Source organism: Arabidopsis lyrata (assembly GCF_000004255.2).
Source record: "Arabidopsis lyrata subsp. lyrata unplaced genomic scaffold ARALYscaffold_1, whole genome shotgun sequence".
In the NCBI taxonomy this organism is placed as follows: Eukaryota; Viridiplantae; Streptophyta; class Magnoliopsida; order Brassicales; family Brassicaceae; genus Arabidopsis; species Arabidopsis lyrata.
In genome coordinates, this window is record NW_003302555.1 from 33,081,086 (window position 1) to 33,103,576 (window position 22,491).

The window sequence follows — 22,491 nt, forward strand, 5'->3', positions numbered from 1 at the left end:
TGTAAACAACACCAAAACGCAACACCTAATGGATACTAAGCATCACTTATTAATAGTTACCGTAGAAGCCAAGCAAGAAGAAGAATCATATCTTCTTACTAAGTACTAACGGTGACTTTAAGACCATGCTTCATACTGAGAATGCCAGAAGGAACTGGTTAGATCTTGTGACCTTCAACAATCTTAAACTCATAGTTTCCTATGATGCCCACGACTACTATCTTCGTCTCCTCTCTTCTTGAAGATATGATCTTCGCAAGCATTTGATTGACAGTGACCATCCAAGTTCTCAGCTTCCTCTCAAGACCAATCCCAATCCCATTTTGAAGCTTCCACAAAATCAACGGTTTGAGATATCTATAGAAGATCACTTCTTCACCGAGATCTACAGCTTCACCATCTCAACTTAAATTGATAGAGACATAAGATCGTAACCAGTCATTAAAATCGAAGAAGTATCAAACATAAATCTCTGCAACACATCTTGTAAGTCCATGATGATGTTTTTCTAAGCAGCAATATCAAGAAAAAGCAAAACATCCTACTTTAACTTACTTATCTACTTATTGAGAGCTCAAGAAAATCTTGATGGTGAAAAGTGGTGTGACTTGACTTCCTTAGATCCTCCCACAACTCCGAATCAGCGGCTAATATGCCATCTCCCAAATCATCAAAGATCTTCTTGATATCGAGTCCTTTAGGGTAGTTCCTAAAGTTTAAACTAAATATGTGATGAATGTTCTTTGGATCAGCCGTGAGTAACAAGTCTGTTCCAGTAAACCAGGACCCTTTGAGATAAAAAGTCAGATCGTTGGCCTCAAGAACGGTCCAGTCAAATATTTGAGGGATTTGGACGAGCAGACCTGGAAGCATCCCTAGGAAAGGCCAGTTCTTCAGCAAAGGGCTTCACTGAGATTTCTTGTGGAGGAAGAAACATTGGAATACAAGGAAAAAAGCGAATGCTATGATGAAGACTTCAAGTTTTCATGGTCGATCCTATGAAAACAGTTTTTCGGTAATCATATTCCATATGAGTTTCTAAAAACAATTGTGGTCAGAACTCATAAGGTTTTGAGAATAATCTGTCTGGTTTTTAGATTTTATTACGAATGCAAACAAGGATATCCATACAAGGAAACATAAAGATATGGAAGATATGCGTTTGCGTTTCAGAGAAGCCATGAAAATCTTTATACCGAAGCCAGCGGATTTTATGCAACGATATGGAAAATATCAACAAAATAAAATAAAAAAGGAAAACAATGCTCATCATATTAGAAAGCATCTCAACCGTCTGATTAAAAGCTAAGAAACTTGGTTGCTTGTCTTTATTTTAGGTTTTCTTCTTTTATTGCTTCCAACCAAGAAACCGATCCCCAAAAATATGAACGGAAGAGAAAAGAAAGTTAGAAAACTTCCAATAAGAAGAGCAAACAAGAATGGAGCAATGACCAAGCATCATGATCATGTTTCCGAGGAGATTCTGATTGAGATACTAGCGAGGTTACCATTGAGAAGCATCAGGAGATTCAAATCTGTTTGCAAAACATGGAAATCGGTAACAGAAACAGATTATTTCCGGCGGCTCTTTGTGTCTCTGCACAAAAACTCCTCTTCCTCTTGGTCACTAGTGGTGGGGACCAAGGCAAGTGACCTCATAAGCTTGCATAGATGCGAGACATGGGATCTTCCAAAGTCTCTAGCTTGTTATATTCAGAGTCATATAACAACAGGTCATCTCGACTACGTGGCCTCTTCCAATGGATTGGTTTTCATGGATGGATATGATACTTCCTTCGTGGGCAATCCAGTATTACAACAGTGGGTTCAAATCCCTTCCCTTCCATATCCTTTTGTAACTCTTCCCTTTGGTCTTGTGACGCGCGTGGACGACGACGGCGTAGTTCTTGGCTTCAAAGTGGTTAGGATCGCTGGAGATAAACAAAAGAGACAAGAATCATTGACTATGTTGTGTCTTTGTGTGTATTCGTCTGAGACAGGCGTTTGGTCTAAAAAGCGACTTGATTGCTCTCATTACTTTACCAACTGGGGTCTTCCTATGGCTCTCAACGGGACGCTTTTTATATCACCAGAAGATATTGATGATCCTGCTGCTGTATCAGGAACGCTTATAGCTCATGATTTCTATGGTGAAGAATCCGATCTATGTCGGGTTATACCTCTCCCGGATCATGATCTGGATCACAACTGGTACTTCAAAAGAGCCTTGACTACATCCGCAGGATCAGTCATCTATATCAAAACACTAGCTCACAATCTTTTGAAGGTTTGGACGTTGACCAAAAATGATGATTGGAAGCTTCTGTGGGAGATACGCCTCCCGTTTATAACTTGTGATGATGATATCCTCTATTATGCTCCCTTGGCAATGAATCCGTTTGATGGCAGTATTGTCTACTTATGGAGTCAACAGAAGCATTATTTGGTATCGTGTAACTTGCAGACGCACAACTTCAAAATCTTGAGCGAAGAAGAAGAATCTACAAGGCATATTGATGATGGTCTTGAAAAATGTGTTGTGAACCAGTCTACATGTGAGCAGCTTATGAATGCGAGTTTTGATCCAGACTCATTGGACCATTGTGTATATCCACTCACTCTTTTCCATTTCGTTCTCCCACGGTGGATGGAATCGCTGCCATGTCCTCCCCAAGTTGAGATGATGGATACAAGTTCACTACTCTCTTACATTCTTGTAATGGAGGCGAATAGACCAGAGTTTAAGGATACCTTTGGAATTCGTGAACGCTTGTTGCGTAGCCGTTTCTTCTCGACAAAACGGAGAGAATAGTAGAGGCGAATAGGGGTTTTTCGATTCGATCTTTTGTGTTTTTTTTTTTTAATTTGTTTGTTCCGGATTTTTTTCCCATGTTTTTGTTATAATTCTATCGTAGTATTTGATGTTGATTTCGATGTTTTAAGTCTTGTTGAAACATGTTACGTGGTATGCCTCTCAAAATCTTGAGAGTTCTTTCCTTTCAGATCTTTAAAATTCAGGTTCTTCTAGACTGAATTGGTTGTCATTTTTTCAAAACAGATGGTGTGTTTGGAGCTATGGTGCAAGTAGGAGATAAATCCAATCAATAAACAGATGGTTTTTATTCGTTATCTTAATCCAAAGAACAGAGAAAGCAAAGGAGACAATAATTGTTGAAAGGATTAATGTCAAAAGGAAAAGGAGATATTCAGGTGATGAGTCAGAATCATAAGAGATGTCTTTCTTGTACCAAAGCTTGGCAAAAATCAATCTCTTGAGTGTTCCTCAAATGATCATTAATGAATACCAAGTCAAGTTTAAACAGAAAAGCTGCATCATACATGTAAACTGGGAAGAAAGATTGGTGAAGTTAAGATAGTGAACAAGAGCTTCCATATAAAATGGCCTTCTAAAGGAGAAAGTGCAATGGTAGTCAAGAGTGAGGTTGCAGAACTGTGGCACCAAAGGCTTGGACACGTCGGATACTCAAACCTGAAGATAATTCAGTCTAAAGAAATGATTCAAAGTAGATAAAGAAAGATGTGAAAGCTGCATTCTGAGCAAGCACAGCCGTGATCCATTCCCAAAAGAATCAGAATCAAGAGTAAGAGAAAAGCTTGAACTGATTCACAGTGATGTATGCGGCCCAGCAAAACTCATCTATAAAAGGTAGCAAATACCTTGTGACTTTTATTGATGATGCAACAAGAATGGTCTGGGTATATTTTTTGAAGGCAAAGTCAGAAGTGTTCAACACATTCAAAAGGTTCAAGCATCTTGTTGAGAATCAAGCTGGTTGTAGAATCAAGAAGTTAAGAACTGATAGAGGAACAGAGTATCTCTCTGGAGATTTTACAAGATTTCTAGAACAAAACGGCATTGAAAGACAATTGACTGCAACATACTCTCACCACAGCAAAATGGCGTCTCAGAAAGGAGAAACAGAAGCTTGGTAGAGATGGCAAGAGCCATGATCAAAGCAAAAGACCCAAAACAGAACAACAACTAGGGCGCTTGAGAACAAGACACCATTTGAAGCTTGGAGTTCTGAGACCAAAGGCTACAGGGTCTATGTACTGGAAGAGAACAAGATTGACATCTCCAGGGATGTTATTCTTGAAGAAGAAAGCAAATGGGATTGGAGCAACAAAGAAGTGATAAGAAATACAAGTCAGAGAAGAAGAAAGGTAGGTAAAGCATAATTAACAGATGCATTGCCTGTAAAAAACGCATCAAAGTTCTATAATTAACAGATTCCTGATTCTTATCTGTTGAGGTATAATTGTACTTTCTTCAGTGTGATAATTTACTATGTTGAGGAACCTGTATCAGCTTATATCCGATCACTTGTTTCAACGATATTGTTGATAAATGATCGGCTACTTTGATTTGATCTTCTTTTAACCATCTCATGTGTTACAGGATATAGTGGTTTAGTGCTCATTAATCCTCTTCCTAATATTCTTATGGTACCGAAGATTATCTTCTCAACCAAATGCCTGGGAGATGCAGAGGTCGAATCTTGTTTCTACTGTAATACAGGTACCAAACTTGCTCAACTCTTGTCATTTAACTTCTTTTTTTTAAGAACTCAAAACCACACATAAGTTTTTTATTTCAAGCTTTTTATCCTTTTTAGTAAGTAAATATCCAGATGACAGGAAGCTCTTGCTTCTAGATTGCTCAAGCTCTGTTGATTTTTTGGTTTTTTCAGCTAAAAGCTTTAGGGATAGATAATATCTTGGTTTTAAATGGCCTGCACCTCGGTCCCATGAACAATGATCCGGAGCACTTGAAGTACTTTATTCACTTCAGATCCGAGCATGATGATGCTAAACTCACTTCGCCAACAGGATTCCAAGTTGCAAAACTTGTACTGGTACTTTTTCTTCCTGACCTTAAATTATTATATATCTAAGATATAATGTTCATTTGCAGTTTCTACATGTCTCCATTTCATCGTCGAAAATGACTTTGGCTTCAAGTGAGCTTGGTTGTTCAGATGAGATCATTGCAACCGCTGCAGTTCTCTCTATCCTGTTAAAAAGGTTAAGCTATGTTTGCAGATACATAGAAACTTCTGAACAGTGCTATGTTCCAGGAGAAGGAATTGATTTTACATGAAGATGTTAAATTCAGGTGGAGCTATGTTTAGAAGAAGTCTCAAGTCATATCAGGTCTTAAATGATTTAAGAAGTATATGCTAGCTTAAAAGGAAAGAGTTAAAAAGCTGCATAACTCATTGTTGAATAACGGTTCATGAAAAGAGCAAGCCAAGAACAAAAAAGGTTACCGATGTGTAAAAAGATTTACAGATTTGTTTGAAGCCGGTTGATTGGTAAAGGCATTCAGCGAGTTGCAGGTCTGTGGAAATTTTATTCAGTGCTAAGTAAGCTAGAGATGAGATTATTGAAGTGGTTCAGTGGAATTCTCAGAAGAAGAAAATGAAAGAGACACGTACAAGTAAATGTATCGCAAGAGTTGTCTCAAGACTGATCACTTCAAGAATGTGAAGGTGTTGTGTATATAGCTTGATGGACAACTTATCTCAAAGCTAGTGTCAGAAACTGAAGAGGAGTCCTAGAAAGGACGAAAAATGCAGAGAAATCAAGCTGCATTTAGAAGAAAGACAACAACTCAGGAGTGTAAAGCTGTCTTGGTTGCATCATGAGGAGACTACATACATAAGAAGAAGAAGTCATTGTTCTCTGTGTCTGTTCTTGTAATGATACAGAGATAAATAGAGCTTCCCTTTTCTCTTCCTCTATTTCTGATATCACATTTGTCTGCAGCTCCACTATCTTTTCCAGCTCTTTCAACTCTAGTCATCAGACACAAGCTCAGTATCTTTGACACACACCTGGATATATCTCTTGATCCACGTTTTATTTAGATGGAATGAATATTGAATTATAATTTTGCCCACATCTTATTAAGATGGAATGAATATTAAATTTATGTCACCAAAACAAAAAGCCTATGAGTCTATGACATAAATTTAATACTATAACAATATATATATATATATATATATATATATATATATATTTTTGGAGTTTTCATTGTTGAAGCTTAAAAAAAAACTTTTTTTGTTCAACAAAAGAGAAAAACTTATAAAATTAATTATGTATGTTACCATACTAAATATATATATATATATATATATATGTTTATAATTTTATAAGTTTTTCTCTTTTGTTGAACAAAAAAAGTATTTTTTATATAAGTTTCTTTTGTTGAACAAAAATATATATTTATTTAGTATGGTAGCATATATATATATATATAGATTTGGCTACGTAAAAATGAATGTTGCATAACGTTATTTCAGTTATATTTTGATTTATTCCTGAAACATTCATTGTTTGATTCCAGTCGTAGAGATTAGAAAGATTAGGGTCGATATTGTAAGAGTAATAAAAATCGAGGACCGGAAAGAAATATTTTACTAATAGTGTGTAAAAGGTAATTTAATAATAAAAATTATAATTTCCCTCCAGACTTTTTAAAGCTCTGTCTTCTCCGTTGATAGATTTCTCTCCATCGTTTCTCCAGTTTCCATCAAATCGCTGAAACCCTAATTCGACGATTCTCATAATCAATTTCGCATGGTCACCATGAATACAAGCTACTTCAAGCTTTCGAAACCTCTGGGTTAGTTCCTCAATTTCTCATTCTCTCTATTAGCTGTTCCTGAATGATAATTTTTCATCTCTGATTCTGAATTTGTGATCACCGAATCGAAAGAAACTTTGGGGTTTTTGATTCTGGTTATGAGTATTGCCTATGAAAAATTGCTTCCAATCGTTTAGGATTATGATCTTTGTGAAAGCTGGTTCTGATTTTGGACTCTGTATATGGTTTTGATTCTCTCTTTGCTCTTGATTTCTATGTTTGTGTTTGTTCTTGACTCTTAGGGATACAAATTATACATAATCATGTTTATTTTTCTTCTTTTGTTTGAATGTTATGCTTTACTCTGTGATTGATCTTTTGGTTTTACTTTGATAATCAGAGGAAAGGATGGATAAAGTTGCTCGAATCAGAGACAAGTACCCTGAGAGATTTCCGGTACATTTTCACTTGATGAACATAACATTTCATAGTCTTACTAAGTTTAGTTAAAGCAATGTTCTGATTTAGAAACACTTAAACTTGTTAGGTAATTGTTGAAAAGAGTGGAGAAAGTGATGTTCCTGACATTGACAAGCATAAGTAAGTAGAGATATGTTCTTCCATCTTGTCTCTCTTTGTAGATTCCTTGTCTTTGAGTAACTGTTGATTAAGTGATGAGTAGAGATGAGTAGATTTGCTTTACACTTTGTTTAGGTTTCTCGTCCCAGCAAATCTAAACGCTGGAGAATTTGTGTCTGTGCTTCGTAAGCAAATGAAGCTAAGAGATCAGACAGAAATCTTTGTCTTTTTCAAGAACACACTCATGACACCAACTAGTAAGGGTCTTTTAACACCGCAGTTTCATTCTTCACCTGAAACTTGGTCTCACTTGTCTACTTTTGTTTATTGACAGCTGCATTGATGTCTGAGATATATGAAAAACACAAAGATGAAGATGGGTTCCTCTACATGACTTACAGCGGTGAAGATATTTTGTGTGCAGCCAAGACTTCTCTTCGTATTGCAGATTCTCTAACGCAGGAACACCCAAGTGGAGCTATATTGTTAGAATCACTCCCTGAGACATGGAGGCCTCTGCTTTCAACTCTGGAAAAGCTTGTTTCTATGTCTGAATCAGATAAGGAGTTTAAGAAACGCTTTGAGGAGATTCTAAAACGCTGGACAGATGCATTCTGCAGTTTACTGATTTGTGTTTCGACAAAAGAGGATATACCTTGGGTCATGAAGCTAAAAGAGCTCACAAACTTTTACGTGAGGAACCATCTAGTTCAAAGTTTGTTTCCAAGACTACTACTACAAATTGAAGACGATGTTGAAGATCACCAGCTTCAGGTTGTGGTTTCTAGAACAAGTCTCTTTAAAGATTCGTTGAATCAAGTCATGGCTGCAGACCCATGGGACTTCCATGCTGGGATTTCTATTCAGTTTGAATATGAAGAAGCTGAAGGAGATGGAGTATTAAGGGAGTGGCTTTGTTTGGTCTGCAACAACCTATTTGATCCGGAAAACAAGCTATTCATACCTTCTCCAGACGATTCTAGACGGTTTTCCCCACATCCGAACCCCTTGATGGAAGAGAATTATCTACAGAAATACCGATTTTCTGGGAGGATAATATCTATGGCTTTGAAGCACGAAATGCAAGTCGGGATTTTGTTTGATCCTCTCTTCTTCCTTCACCTAGCTGGAAAGAAACTCTTCTCCTGGAAAGACTTGATTCACACGGACAAGGAATTGCACAAGAAATACAAGGAAATGCTTGAGATGGATGCTCAAGAGTTTGATGCTTTGCAGGGATATGGACTTACTTTCTCAGGGCTGTGTTACGATAATGATAACAGACAAGTTACAAGTTCAAACAGAGAGGAGTACATCACTTTGATCATGCATGACCGCTATTTTCTCCGAATCAGGGACCAAGTTCTGCATTTCTCTTATGGTGTTGAAGACATGATTGATGAAGGAGTTAAAGCTGATAGATTCTTCAGTTTGTTGAAACTTGAAGACTTGGACTCAATGCTCCGTGGATCACAATATGACGTCATCAATGTAGAGGATTGGAATCAATATACCGATTATGTCAACTATCAACGAAGTGATAATGTGATCTTATGGTTTTGGAATGTAAGAAGTCTTCTTCCTTGGTGGTTGAAATTTTTAGATTGCAATCAACTTACTTGATCTATTCTTTTATTGTTTCAGGTGGTCTCTCAAATGAACCAAGAAGACTTGCATAGGCTTTTGTGCTTCTGGACATCACACCGGTTTTTGCCTAGAGATGGATTTCAAGGACTTCCAAGACTCTCCATCTTGAGAATGGATACACCGAAAGAATCAAAGAATCTATACAAGCCCCAATCGCAAACTTGTTGCTATAGCCTTCGCCTTCCCGATTACGACACATATAAACACACGGAGCGAGCTATCATGTGGATCACGCACGAATACACTGGTTTTGGTGAAGCATAGGCTTAACACTCTGGTTTTGGTGAAGCATAGGCTTAATAATCTGGTTTTGGTGAAACATAGAGCTTATAGGTGTTTGATTGATTTGGTGCATTATATAGCATCTTTCTTTCTTCCCACGGATGGATGTGTACTTGATTGCTTTTACAGGTATAGAGAACTTTTACAGTGTAAACAATAAGTATAAATGGATGAATATTGTTAGACTTGTAACTCACAAAGTCTATGCCAATTTTCCTAATACAACAAGGACACATAGGAAATTATGGATCGATATGCCAACTTAACAATATATACGCGATCTAAACAGGAGAATATTGATCAATATTCCATCTAAATAAAACGTGGATCAAGAGATATATCCAGGTGTGTGTCAAAGATACTGAGCTTGTGTCTGATGACTAGAGTTGAAAGAGCTGGAAAAGATAGTGGAGCTGCAGACAAATGTGATATCAGAAATAGAGGAAGAGAAAAGGGAAGCTCTATTTATCTCTGTATCATTACAAGAACAGACACAGAGAACAATGACTTCTTCTTCTTATGTATGTAGTCTCCTCATGATGCAACCAAGACAGCTTTACACTCCTGAGTTGTTGTCTTTCTAAATGCAGCTTGATTTCTCTGCATTTTTCGTCCTTTCTAGGACTCCTCTTCAGTTTCTGACACTAGCTTTGAGATAAGTTGTCCATCAAGCTATATACACAACACCTTCACATTCTTCAAGTGATCAGTCTTGAGACAACTCTTGGGATACATTTACTTGTACATGTCTCTTTCATTTTCTTCTTCTGAGAATCCCACTGAACCACTTCAATAATCTCATCTCTAGCTTACTTCGCACTGAAAATTTTTCCACAGATCTGCAACATATTTTAGAAACCTTCAACCTTTCAGAACTAAAACCATTCTCCACTGATTTTTGATCCAATTCCCTGTTCTTCCGTATCAAAATGTTAAATCATGGCTCCTTACTTGAGAAAGTGTGTCAGAACTTGAGACACATCTTCTTTCTTCTTGCAGCCACTCCAATTGATCCATTTTTACCCAAAGAACACCAAGAACCTTTTTTATTTCCAGCAGCCTTTTCATCTTTACTTGGGGCATTCTTCATGCTCTAATAGTGCAACCAACAACTTAGGCTGACACACCACCAAACCATACCTCAATCCCAGAAATCAAAATCTACATGTCTCTGTCACATGGTTTCAAGGTGTTCCCTGGTTTCAACTACTTTTTTCTGCGAAATTCTTGTAAGGCTTTTCCGACTCAAAGAAACCCTTTGTATACATTCAGGAATGTGACATGCTCACCCTATATAGACAAGAACAATGATTTCACTCATCAGTCAAAAAAGATTTCCACAGATATAGTTCTATAGCAATATATACCTCTGCGGCTGAAAATCTCAGTTTTGCTTCATCTTGTTCTGGCAATGACCCAAACGGACTGCAAAGTAATATGTTTAAGATTGCATCCGTTGCAATGAAAAAGGGGTTTTACTAGGATAGAGAGAACTGCAGTGGTTGCAATGATCTCATCAGAACAACCAAGCTCACTTGAAGCCAAAATCATTTTCGACGATGAAATGGAGACATGTAGAAACTGCAAATGAACATTACATCTTAGGTATATAATAACTCAAGGTCAGGAAGAAAAAGTACCAGTGGAAGTTCTGCAACTTGGAATCCTGTTGGCGAAGTGAGTTTAGCATCATCATCGGGAAGATCTGAAGTGAATAAAGTACTTCAAGTGCTCGGATCATTGTTTTATGTAACGGAGGTGCAGGCCATTCGAAACCAAGATATTATCTATGCCTAAAGCTTTTAGCTGAAAAAACCAAAAAATCAACAGAGCTTGAGCAATCTAGAAGCAAGAGCTTCCTGTCATCTGGATATTTACTTACTAAAAAGCTATAAAAAAACTTATGTGTGGTTTTGAGTTCTTAAAAAAAAATGAAGCTAAATGACAAGAGTTGAGCAATTTTGGTACCTGTTTTACAGTAGAAACAAGATTCGACCTCTGCATCGAGAAGATAATCTTCGGTGTAAAGCCTATTTACCATAAGAATATCAGGAAGAGGATTAATGAGCACTAAACCACTATATCAGACACAATTCTGTCACTTTTATAAACGGATAGAGTTACCTGTAACACACTTCCCAGGCCAATGGTTATATACTAAAAGATGGTTATAAGAACACATGAGATGGTTATAAGAAGATCAAATCAAAGTAGCCGCTCATTTATCAACAATATCGTTGAAACAAGTGATCGGATATAAGCTGATACAGGTTCCTCAACATAGTAAATTTTCACACTGAAGAAAGTACAATTATAGCTCAACAGATAAGATTGCAGGTACCAACTTTGGTCCAGGATCCTGTCTTGACATAGCTCAGGATGACGCCTGAAGTGATTATAGAAGTTTCTGAAAGTACAATTATGACTTTCAGCAACATAACATAGATCTCTCATGAGCTTCATCTATCATAATAACATTACACAATGACAAATAAGACAAGGTTTTACCCAAACGATTTACTCAAGAGACAAAATCATTACCTATACTTTGCCAAGAGACAAGAAGATGTTTCTCCAACATTGTAGGATTTTGCAAGATGTTATGTCTCTCTAGCTAACATTGCAAATATATGAGCAAGTTACTAATTTACAATTCAAATTCGCCTGAAATTAGCAAAGCTAGGTGCTTTGCCCCAAAAATCTCTGTCTTTGCTTCTCTATATTCACATAAACCGTAACTACAATTTCGACCTTAAGTTAATAATCATCTGAGAACAAGAACTCTTACCAGTAGCAATAGAGAGAAGAACTCTTACTCCAAACACACCATCTGTTTTGAAAAAATGACAACCAATTCAGTCTAGAAGAACCTGAGTTTTAAAAGGTCTGAAAGGAAAGAACTCTCAAGATTTTGAGAGGCATACCACGTAACATGTTTCAACAAGACTTAAAACATCGAAATCAACATCAAATACTACGATAGAATTATAACAAAAACATGGGAAAAAAATTAAAAAAAAAAACACAAAAGATCGAATCGAAAAACCCCTATTCGCCTCTACTATTCTCTCCGTTTTGTCGAGAAGAAACGGCTACGCAACAAGCGTTCACGAATTCCAAAGGTATCCTTAAACTCTGGTCTATTCGCCTCCATTACAAGAATGTAAGAGAGTAGTGAACTTGTATCCATCATCTCAACATGGGGAGGACATGGTAGCGATTCCATCCACCGTGGAAGAACGAAATGAAAAAGAGTGAGTGGATATACACAATGGTCCAATGAGTCTGGATCAAAACTCGCATTCATAAGCTGCTCACATGTAGACTGGTTCACAACACATTTTTCAAGGCCATCATCATCAATACGCCTTGTAGATACTTCTTCTTCGCTCAAGATTTTGAAGTTGTGCGTCTGCAAGTTACACGATACCAAATAACGCTTCTGTTGACTCCATAAGTAGACAATATTGCCATCAAACGGATTCATTGCCAAGGGAGCATAATAGAGGATATCATCATCACAAGTTATAAACGGGAGGCGTATCTCCCACAGAAGCTTCCAATCATCATTTTTGGTCAACATCCAAACCTTCAAAAGATTGTGAGCTAGTGTTTTGATATACATGACTGATCCTGCGGATGTAGTCCAGGCTCTTTTGAAGCACCAGTTGTGATCCAGTTCATGATCCGGGAGAGGTATAACCCGACATAGATCGGATTCTTCACCATAGAAATCATGAGCTATAAGCACTCCTGATACAGCAGCAGGATCATCAATATCTTCTGGTGATATAAAAAGCGTCCCGTTGAGAGCCATAGGAAGACCCCAGTTGGTAAAGTAATGAGAGCAATCAAGTCGCTTTTTAGACCAAACGCCTGTCTCAGACGAATACACACAAAGACACAACATAGTCAATGATTCTTGTCTCTTTTGTTTATCTACAGCGATCCTAACCACTTTGAAGCCAAGAACGACGCCGTCGTCGTCCACGCGCGTCACAAGACCAAAGGGAAGAGTTACAAAAGGATATGGAGGGGAAGGGATTCGAACCCACTGTTGTAATACTGGATTGCCCACGAAGGAAGTCTTATATCCATCCATGAAAACCAATCCATTGGAAGAGGCCACGTAGTTGACATGGCCTATTGTTATATGACTCTGAATATAACAAGCTAGAGACTTTGGAAGATCCCATGTCTCGCATCTATGCAAGCTTATGAGGTCACTTGCCTTGGTCCCCACCACTAGTGACCAAGAGGAAGACGAGTTTTTGTGCAGAGACACAAAGAGCCGCCGGAAATAATCTGTTTCTGTTACCGATTTCCATGTTTTGCAAACAGATTTGAATCTCCTGATGCTTCTCAATGGTAACCTCGCTAGTATCTCAATCAGAATCTCCTCGGAAACATGATCATGATGCTTGGTCATTGCTCCATTCTTGTTTGCTCTTCTTATTGGAAGTTTTCTAACTTTCTTTTCTCTTCCGTTCATATTTTTGGGGATCGGTTTCTTGGTTGGAAGCAATAAAAGAAGAAAACCTAAAATAAAGACAAGCAACCAAAGTTTCTTAGCTTTTAATCAGACGGTTGAGATGCTTTCTAATATGATGAGGATTTTTACCTTTTTATATTTTTATTTTATTGATATCTTCCATATCTTTTTCTTTCGTTGTGGATTTCCTTTTTTTCAACAAAATAAATATTCTATTTAAGAAAAAACTACCCTCGATGAGTGATCGGGAAGTTCACTACCCACGATGAATATGATTACCACCAATCAACATACTTAACAAATTATATTATGGGTAAATTGCATGTTTTGGCATAAGACCAAGTTTTAATTTCATGTTTTGGCAAAGTGAGAATTGACTTTCAAGTTTTGACAATTTAGCCAAAATCTGACCATTTTACCCCTGCCAGCGTACCGATGTACTGTTCACTGTACGGTTCAGTTATGCGGTTCAGTTATGTACACTGTTCCGGTTTAGTTATGCAGTTCAGTTATGCGATGTACTGTTCACTGTACGGTTCAGTTACGTACACTGTACACGGTTCAGTTATGCGGTTCAGTTATGCGATTGACTGTTCACAATTTTCTTATAATCTTTTGTTTTTTTACATTTAATTTATTTATTGATTTTGTAAATCTAGTTTATATTAGCGTATTTTGAAGTCGAAAAACTAAAATACAAACTCTATAAATATTACGTACACCGTCTCCACAATAGTACATGATATAACTGAAGTACATATCCATTTTATAATCAATACTGTGTATACCGTAAACTACATACACGTAAATAGAAAAAACTCAAATAAGGACATATTTCTACCAAAAATATCTTACCAATTTCATACAAGTTTTCTACGAACTCAATTAAAAAAATATTAATAATTTGTTTTCAGTAAATAATTGAAATCAACTATGATCAACACACAAATTGACTCTAATGAGACTCACAAAACTTCAGCTCTGTTACGCAATTTACATAATCATATGTCAAATACGAGAAGCAGTAGAAACAAACCTCACAACTAAAGAAAAACATTGAGGAATAGTATGTTTTAACGTGACACAGAGCCGTGTGTGGTTTGAAAATCTTAAACACTTGTCAGTAGATGATTCGCTTTTCCATTTTATAAATATTTATTGTTTTTATATTTTTAGTTAAAATTCTTTTTTTTTTATCAGACCCATTTTCATATTTTTATTTCTATTTTAAATAATATTTTATTTATTATTATCGAAGACTATTCACGATTAGCAATATCATATACACATATGTGCGTAACGGTAATAATATATACGTACACGGTAATAATGTGTACGTACACGGTAGTAATGTGTGTGTATATATGTACGTAAATATCTAAATAATTTGTATATTTACGTTTCAAATATTTTTTGACTATAAAAACAAAACATTCAAATCATGTATGAACAACATATGAAAAAAAATACAGTCATACAAATAACTGACAAACCTGTACACATTTTTCAAATATCCCACAACATTATGTTTTGAGTATAAGATGCGTAGATTATTAACTTATTGTTGTTGTCACTTTTTGAAAAAGAGACAGAAAAGACTTATTTCGAATCAGTGCACACGATGTAGACAAGCAGGCCATAACAAGAAGACTTGCAAAAATCCTATTTAGTTCTCCTCAAAAGTTTTATGTCGCCGAGAAGACAGTGTACGTTTATGTGTGGACCGTGTGTACCAAAGTGTTTTGACGGTGTACGTATGTTTAATGTTTGCAATCGTATAACTATGTACGTTTTTGTTAGTGTACGTTTTTGTTATGTCTGTGTACGTATAATCTTCATGTAAAAAACGTTTACAAACGGTTACACACATTTGTATCTCAACCGTTGGAACACTTTCGCACTATCCACTGCGTCCGTTACGGAATTTCCTTATTTAAGCCACATCTCCTCCTCAATTTTATCCACGTTCCTTCAAACGAAAACCCTTTCACATTCGGCAGTTACATCAATCATACACAAAGTCTTTCGATTGTTCTTGCTAACCGTGTGATGGACGGGTATCATACCATCTCCGAATTGTGTCCTCAGATCATTGGGTGGACAATTTGTGTATTTGTCGTGAGAGTGTTTAAGAAGTTTGTTGCGCCCAACGTCTTCGAACTCGGCCTTATCTTGGCAGATTATTCGGTAGTTTCCCTATGCCATGTTTGTGTTTTTTTATCATACATCAGGTTCAATTGTATATAAATCAGTATTTAATGCCTAAAAAGTTTAGACAAGACTCTTGTCACATTTAATGCAAAACTCATCATTACTTGTTGTAATATTAGTTTATACGTGTGAATATAATTGTAAGAGCTAAGCATGAACCATCAAACAAACAAATTAGTCTGAACGAATGTGATGCTGGAGAAGTTTTGATCTTGTTGATTTACAAAGTTTGGAGCCAAGACAAGCATTGATCGTGTAAGTAATGAATTTGGTTAAGAAGTTTTTTTTGTTATAACACACTACAAAAAAGACAGAAAGACTCTTTCCGAATCAGTGTACAAGATGTAGAGAAGCAGGTCATAACAAGAAGACTTGCAAAAATCCTATTTAGTTTTATGTCCTTGTTTTTTTGTCACTGTGTAGATAGTGTACGTTTATGTCTGGACCATGTGTACCACATTTTTTGTCGGTGTACGTACGTTTAATGTTTGCCATCATATAACTATGTACGTTTCTGATATGTCTGTGTACATAAAATAATTCGATATTTTTGTGAGAATTGCCCCTCCCTAGGTACAATACTTCTCTTTTCCTGGGCTCTCCAGGCTGCGTCTATGACCGATGTATAATTCATTTTTCTTTCCTTTCCCAGACGAACCATGAATACTTCATAAATTAAAAACCCTATTCTAGGAGTAGAAAACGTAATTATATAAATCCATCCCCAAAACGCATTATAATTCCATAAGAACCGTATATTAATAACATATTTTTGTTTCCACATTAAAACCCAAGATTCCAAAATAATGTAGAACCGATAAACTGTGAACATAAACAAATTTGTCTCCAAACTCGAGACCCACATTGTATCCAAGAATTTGTCTTGCCCTGCAGTCACCTTCCTTGCATCTAATAAATCAGATTTGTTTCCAGCAAGGGCCATGACCATATTAGGGTTATCTATAATATATTATTTATTTAGTAAAACCAACAAACAGAGACTAAAGCTAGACAGTGCCTGCAACTGTTAGTCATAAACTAACAAAGAAAAATCAAAGCCATAACTTAGCTATACAATACCTTGTGCCTGCAGTTCCTGAACCCATTTCTTTGCCCTCTCAAACGAGGCCTAAGAAGATAGCAAAAGATTCAAATAAACATAATTTAGTAGAACGCCACTGAATTGCATCTACTGATCAATAGAGAGCATGGAGTTTTATCATTTTGTACCTGATTCGTAACATCAAAGACAATGATTGCAGCAGCAGCACCTCTGTAGTACATTGGAGCCAAACTATGGTACCGTTCCTGACCCGCTGTATCCCAAATCTCAAACTTGACAGTTGCATCGTTGACAGCTAACGTTTGTGAGAAAAAAGCAGCACCAATGGTTGATTCCTATAACATAAACAAATATCAAAGTCAAGAAGCACACAAAGAATGTGAAAACAACAAGATGATCATTATAACAGAAGAGCCATTAACCTGGAATTCAACAAACTGATCTTTGACAAAACGTAACACAAGACTTGATTTTCCAGCTCCAACATCTCCAAGTAACACCTGAAGACTTAACCAAGTAGTACACAGAAACAAATCAAAATAAGTAAAAAAACAATCAAGAATGTTTGCAAGCATCTTCATATCTATAATCCTGGTTCGAGATAAATCACTAAAACCCTATTACGAAAACACCTAAATAAAAATCCAACATAAACCCTAACAACAAAATCCGATCAAAATTCTCCAAATTAGAAACAGAATCACATCCGGAAACTGAAAATCTAACAAAAGGGTCTGCAAATTCAATCAATTTCACAATCATCGGAGAGAAAACAAAAAAAAATTCAAAGGGAGCTCAAAAGAATCGAGCTAATAAGACTGACCAAATTGGCGTTAATGCTCTTGTTTCCAGCTGCAGCCATGGATTTATCGATCTGAAGAGAATCGGATCCCGATAATCTTCAGCTCAAAACTGAGATTGTTGAAGATCAAAAGAAGACGGAAACAAATTGGCAAAAATATTTAGATAGCGGAAACCCTAAAATCGCCTCCATCGCCTTTCTCTCTTTCTCTCTCTCGTTCTTCTTCTTCGTTTCTGCGCAAGATTTTTTTTTTTTTTTTTTTTAATTCAAAACCAAACCATAAAACAAAGAAAAAGTAACTAAACCGAAAACCAACTGTGCCATTTAGTTTAAGTCATTAGGGGTATTTTCGTCAGATTTTGGCTTAATTGTCAAAACGTGAGAACCAAATCTCACTTTGCCAAACACTGAGAGAAAATTTTTTTTTCAGCAGAAACGTGAAATTTTCTTTTATATTATATAGTCACATATGAATATTACTATTAAGTGGGAACAACTAAACCAATACAATTCCTAAGTGCATAATTTATCAATTACTCATTTATTCCTTGAATATTATATGAAATATTTCGAATACAAATTACTAAATAAAACTTAATACAAGTATGAGCATGACGTTGGACAAACACCTAGTACGTAATACAAGTAGTAATAGTTACCGTAGAAGCCAAGCAAGCATAATAATCACATCTTCTTAGTGACTGTGACTTTAAGACCATGTTTCATACGGAGAAGGATAGAAGGAATTGCTTCGATCTTGTGACCTTCAATGACCTTAAAGTCATAGTTTTTTATGATCTCCAGAGCTACTATCTTCATCTGCAAGAGAGCTAGATGTTTACCCAAGCAAGTTCTCGGACCAGAATTAAACGCCACGTACTTGTATGAAGGTTCATGTCTTAGACCTCCATTGTCTGAAATCCATCTCTCTGGTTTGAAATCCGATGCATCTTCTCCCCATACAGATCTCATCCTCCCCAAGGCGTAAATACAAATCACGATCTTTGATTCTGGTTCAACTTTGTGCCCGCTTGGAAGCACATCTGGCTTTGCAGGAGCCTTGTGGTTGAAGGGAAGTGGCGGGTAGAGTCTCATTGATTCGGACAATGCAGCATGCAGATACACGAGCTTCTCTAGATCTTCAGGATCATACTTTGTGTTGATCTCATGTCTGATCTTGGCCATAACTTGAGGATTCTTAGAAAGAAGCCAAAAGAACCAAGTGAGAGCTGAGCTTGTGGTGTCCCTTCCTGCTAACACTAGACTAAAAATAACATCTCTTATAAACGTATCATTTTTCGGTTTCAAGAGCTTATATTTGGTCGTGTCCACATTCATATAATACGTCAACGCGTCCTTGGATGGCTCGGTTTCCCCACGACTTATCTCCTCTTTTCTTCTTGAAGATATGATCTTTGCAAACATACGATTGACCGTGGCCAAAGCTGTTCTCATCTTCCTCTCAAGTCCAATACCAAGCCAGTTTTGAAGCCTCCACAACATCACCGGTTTGAAATGTCTATAGTAGATTGCTTCTTCGCCAATATCCGCAGCTTCACCGAACTCAACTTCCAGCATTTCGATGGATAGTGACATTGGATCATAACCAGTCATCAAAATTGAAGAAGTATCAAACATGAATCTCATGAACACATCTTGTAAATCTATGATAATGTTTTCATGAGCAGCATTATCAAGAAAAGGAACAAGACCTTCCTTTAACTTACTTTTGTTGCTACTTAGTGAGAGCTCGAGGAAATCTTGATTGTGAAACATGGCGTGATTTGACTTCCTCAGATCCTCCCACAACTCCAGATCAACGGTTAAGATTCCCTCTCCCAAAACATCAAAGATTTTCTTGAACTCAGGTCCTTTAGGGTAATTCCCAAAGTTTGAGCTTAGTATGTGATTGATATTCTTTGGATCCGCGGTGAACAACATGTCCGTTCCACTAAGCCATGGCCCTTTGAAATAAAAGGTTAGATTGCTCGCCTCAAGCACCTCGACAGTCCAGTCGTAAATACGAGGGATTTGGGGGAGCATTCCTGGAAGCATCCCGAGGAACGGCCAGTTCTTGAGAATAGGCTGACCGTGAGGTTTCTTGTGGATGAAGAAACAAGTAAAAAGAAATACAAGAGAAAAAAGGAATGCTACGAAGAGTTCAAGTAAACCTAGCATCGCCATTTTTAGACAAAGTATTTACGAGTATAGATAGATACAAAACTCTTAGTTAATTTGGTATGCTATTATATAGCCTAGACTCAATTGAATGCACAACGTTGGTTGGCAAAAATGTTGTTGGCTGCCTGGTCCCATCCGATCTTAAACGGTTTGGGAACGGCATGAATATGGACATGATAGGAATCAAACTCATTTACTATTTTGTCTTGTATGTACTGCTTAGCTTAATACCACATGATCTAGTCGGTTATGTATAATGCTCTAAACTTAGAAACCTAACGAAACTAAACCCTCGACCCTAAACCCGAGCTAGGCACATGATGTTCCATAGAGGCTGGACGATTGTAGAAAGGAACAAGTTGTTGCTTATCGCGTTTTCAGACCAGGATTTAGGCTTTGTAATGGGGGATGGATTCGAATATCTTTGCACCAATTGAATTGTTAGACATCCAAGACAGATTCTTTGGACTTAATTATAAAGCTTGATAACCATTGGCCAACTTTCTCTACGTAGCTATATGCTTTAATTAGTATTAATTATTAAGAATCAGATTTTCAAACTTATGACTGTAATAATGTAACTGAAAGGATATACATGTGTATATATATAACGAAAACTAAATAATACTCCACATTTAAATTTGATTCGAAAATCACATAATCAATATGATTAATTATTACAAATTGGTGAAAACTTAATACTAGCAAATGATGAAAATAAGAAAAAATAAAAAGAAAACATTGTTCAAGACTTGACAAATAAAAAAGATCAAACCGATGACAGAAAAGATCTTGAGAATTGCTTCTCCATGATTTGTTGTAGTTGGGTGAGCGTCTGACGACGGGTCTGCTCATTTTATTTCTCTAATTTCTTAAACCGAGCATCTTTTTCTTTGACTATTTCATTTAATTTGTCGATTTTTTGAACGACCGCCAAATCCAAAAAAATAATCAGAAGAAAGAGTTCTTTCATGGTCATGAAGTCTACCTAATTAACCCCAAATAACGACCTCCTAAGGAATGATAAACAATATTGGTAATAATTATATAAAATAACACTTATAACTTCAGTGACCATTTGTTGGAAGATATTGTCAAGCCATCCTGAGAGAAGAGTTGCATCAACCGTCTACCTTCTTAGAGTCTCGATAATGTCATGTATCCCCGGACGCTGAATTTGACTGGTCTTTTTTGTTGGATCGATCATGCATATTTATACTGCCATATTTTATTTTGTTTTAATCATTTCAACCGTTTATAAAAAACTATTGTTATCTTATCATTTGTGAAAAATATGTAAATAGATTTATTTATACATTGATTGTGGACTGGTTTCTAGTTAGTAGTTACTTGGTATATTTAAATCTACAAATATAAATGTTGTTTTTCCCTACATTACATTTTGGTAGTACTAGTACGACCTCATTTTAGCCTTTTATTATCATCATTATTTAATTTATTTTGCAAAATTAATTTGTTTTCTTATCATGTTAGTACAGAGTACAGACAACATTTTGGCTTTTATTATGCCCATCAATGCCAAAAGTGATCTATTTTCCTAGAGTCGTATTATTTTTTACTAGAGTCGTTTTTGTGTAAACATGCATGCATTTTCTTACAGTCATGCATGTAAGTTCTTTACATTTTTTATACGTGGTTGTTCGAATTTTAAACCCGAATGGATATCTGCAGCCTGCAGTTACATGCTCGGCTCAAATAAAATTTTGTCCATATGCTGAGTTCATTCTTTTTTCAAACCTTATACTTATAACAATAAAATAAAAATCAGAACTTTAATTAGCTAAAGAGAAATTATAATTAAGAACAAATTGGGCACTGTGGGACACCCATAAAACCTAGCATGTGGAGGAGATACACTACTGTTTAAAATGTCCTGTTTCTGATTTAGATGTTAGGTTTCCAAAATTTTTAACAGTCATCGACTTAGATTGAACAAAAATTCGGTGGCTGCAACAGAGCCCAATATGAAGGAAAAACATGAAACTGAAATCAACTTAAACAACCAAACACCATTAGAGTCATGTACTGTGACATCATAAAAATTGACTTAAACGCAAACCACCATTGATAGCATCCAACGGTAACCGATGATTTATACCAAACCGTGATCCTTTAAGAGATACTTACCGAGTTACCGTGACCTTAGAAGCCGTGAACTGGCCAAAACTATGGTAACATATTTTTCATGTATTGATGTAAAATTTACATTGCCAATGTCGTATTCCTTAGTTTCATAATCCGGAAACACATAACTTCAACAAATTCCTTAAACTTTTCCTTCGATACGTTGAAATTGGTAAAACCGTGACTTTGAAACGTCTAGATAGAAGCCATTCGAATAGATCAGATCTTGAACAGATCAATTTTGTAGAAACTAGAGGATCCTAAGAACATCTCAAGATTCATTCTTAGCCATTGGATCAGGTGGATTCAATCTTGCTCACTCATACACGAAGACTTTCCATATCAAGACCCGAGAATCTTCAATGCACTCCAACAGCTAGTTTCCTTTGAACTAAAGAAGACCACGACTTCTAGAAACTTCTACACTGACCAGAACTTTCCATACATAGATATAATCTCACGTTATAAGTTTTCTA

General features: G+C 36.4%; 5 protein-coding genes, 1 long non-coding RNA gene and 1 pseudogene across 10 annotated transcripts; 2 read left to right on the forward strand and 5 right to left on the reverse strand.

Annotated features, from left to right (window-relative positions):
• Positions 1–100: 100 nt before the first annotated feature.
• Positions 101–1,129, reverse strand: LOC110224517 (annotated as a pseudogene).
• A 318-nt stretch (positions 1,130–1,447) lies between these two features.
• On the forward strand, positions 1,448–2,812 carry LOC9330748 (F-box protein At3g26010). The gene has a single exon (XM_002891967.2). It carries the CDS (start codon positions 1,448–1,450, stop codon positions 2,810–2,812), a length of 1,365 nt encoding a protein of 454 aa, XP_002892013.2.
• Positions 2,813–6,548: 3,736 nt separating this feature from the next.
• On the forward strand, positions 6,549–9,103 carry LOC9328077 (E3 ubiquitin-protein ligase UPL5). The gene is made up of 6 exons (XM_021010617.1): positions 6,549–6,652; positions 7,014–7,069; positions 7,161–7,213; positions 7,328–7,455; positions 7,527–8,758; positions 8,837–9,103. Exons 1-6 carry the CDS (start codon positions 6,607–6,609, stop codon positions 9,101–9,103), a joined length of 1,782 nt encoding a protein of 593 aa, XP_020866276.1. The 5' UTR covers positions 6,549–6,606.
• A 314-nt stretch (positions 9,104–9,417) lies between these two features.
• Positions 9,418–11,924, reverse strand: LOC9328078. 4 transcript variants are annotated; one of them, XR_002329156.1, is made up of 3 exons: positions 11,663–11,924; positions 11,090–11,528; positions 9,418–10,927 (listed from the first exon to the last, which is right to left on the reverse strand). It is a non-coding gene; the product is annotated as an uncharacterized LOC9328078 (long non-coding RNA). The 4 variants fall into 4 exon arrangements; XR_002329155.1 differs by having other exon boundaries at positions 11,090–11,584; XR_002329154.1 differs by having other exon boundaries at positions 9,418–10,411; positions 10,489–10,927; positions 11,090–11,924.
• A 258-nt stretch (positions 11,925–12,182) lies between these two features.
• LOC9330749 (F-box protein At3g26010) lies at positions 12,183–13,550 on the reverse strand. The gene has a single exon (XM_002894642.2). It carries the CDS (start codon positions 13,548–13,550, stop codon positions 12,183–12,185), a length of 1,368 nt encoding a protein of 455 aa, XP_002894688.2.
• Positions 13,551–16,818: 3,268 nt separating this feature from the next.
• On the reverse strand, positions 16,819–17,679 carry LOC9330750 (ras-related protein RABF2b). The gene is made up of 3 exons (XM_021010368.1): positions 17,310–17,679; positions 17,055–17,222; positions 16,819–16,953 (listed from the first exon to the last, which is right to left on the reverse strand). Exons 1-3 carry the CDS (start codon positions 17,466–17,468, stop codon positions 16,894–16,896), a joined length of 387 nt encoding a protein of 128 aa, XP_020866027.1. The 5' UTR covers positions 17,469–17,679; the 3' UTR covers positions 16,819–16,893.
• Positions 17,680–18,210: 531 nt separating this feature from the next.
• LOC9330751 (alkane hydroxylase MAH1) lies at positions 18,211–19,914 on the reverse strand. 2 transcript variants are annotated; one of them, XM_021010425.1, is made up of 2 exons: positions 19,417–19,914; positions 18,211–19,257 (listed from the first exon to the last, which is right to left on the reverse strand). In XM_021010425.1, the coding sequence occupies exons 1-2, from the start codon at positions 19,871–19,873 to the stop codon at positions 18,374–18,376; spliced, it is 1,341 nt and encodes a 446-aa protein (XP_020866084.1). In that variant the 5' UTR covers positions 19,874–19,914; the 3' UTR covers positions 18,211–18,373. The 2 variants fall into 2 exon arrangements, with proteins under 2 accessions (XP_020866084.1, XP_002894690.1); XM_002894644.2 differs by having other exon boundaries at positions 18,211–19,914.
• Between the last annotated feature and the right edge of the window lie 2,577 nt (positions 19,915–22,491).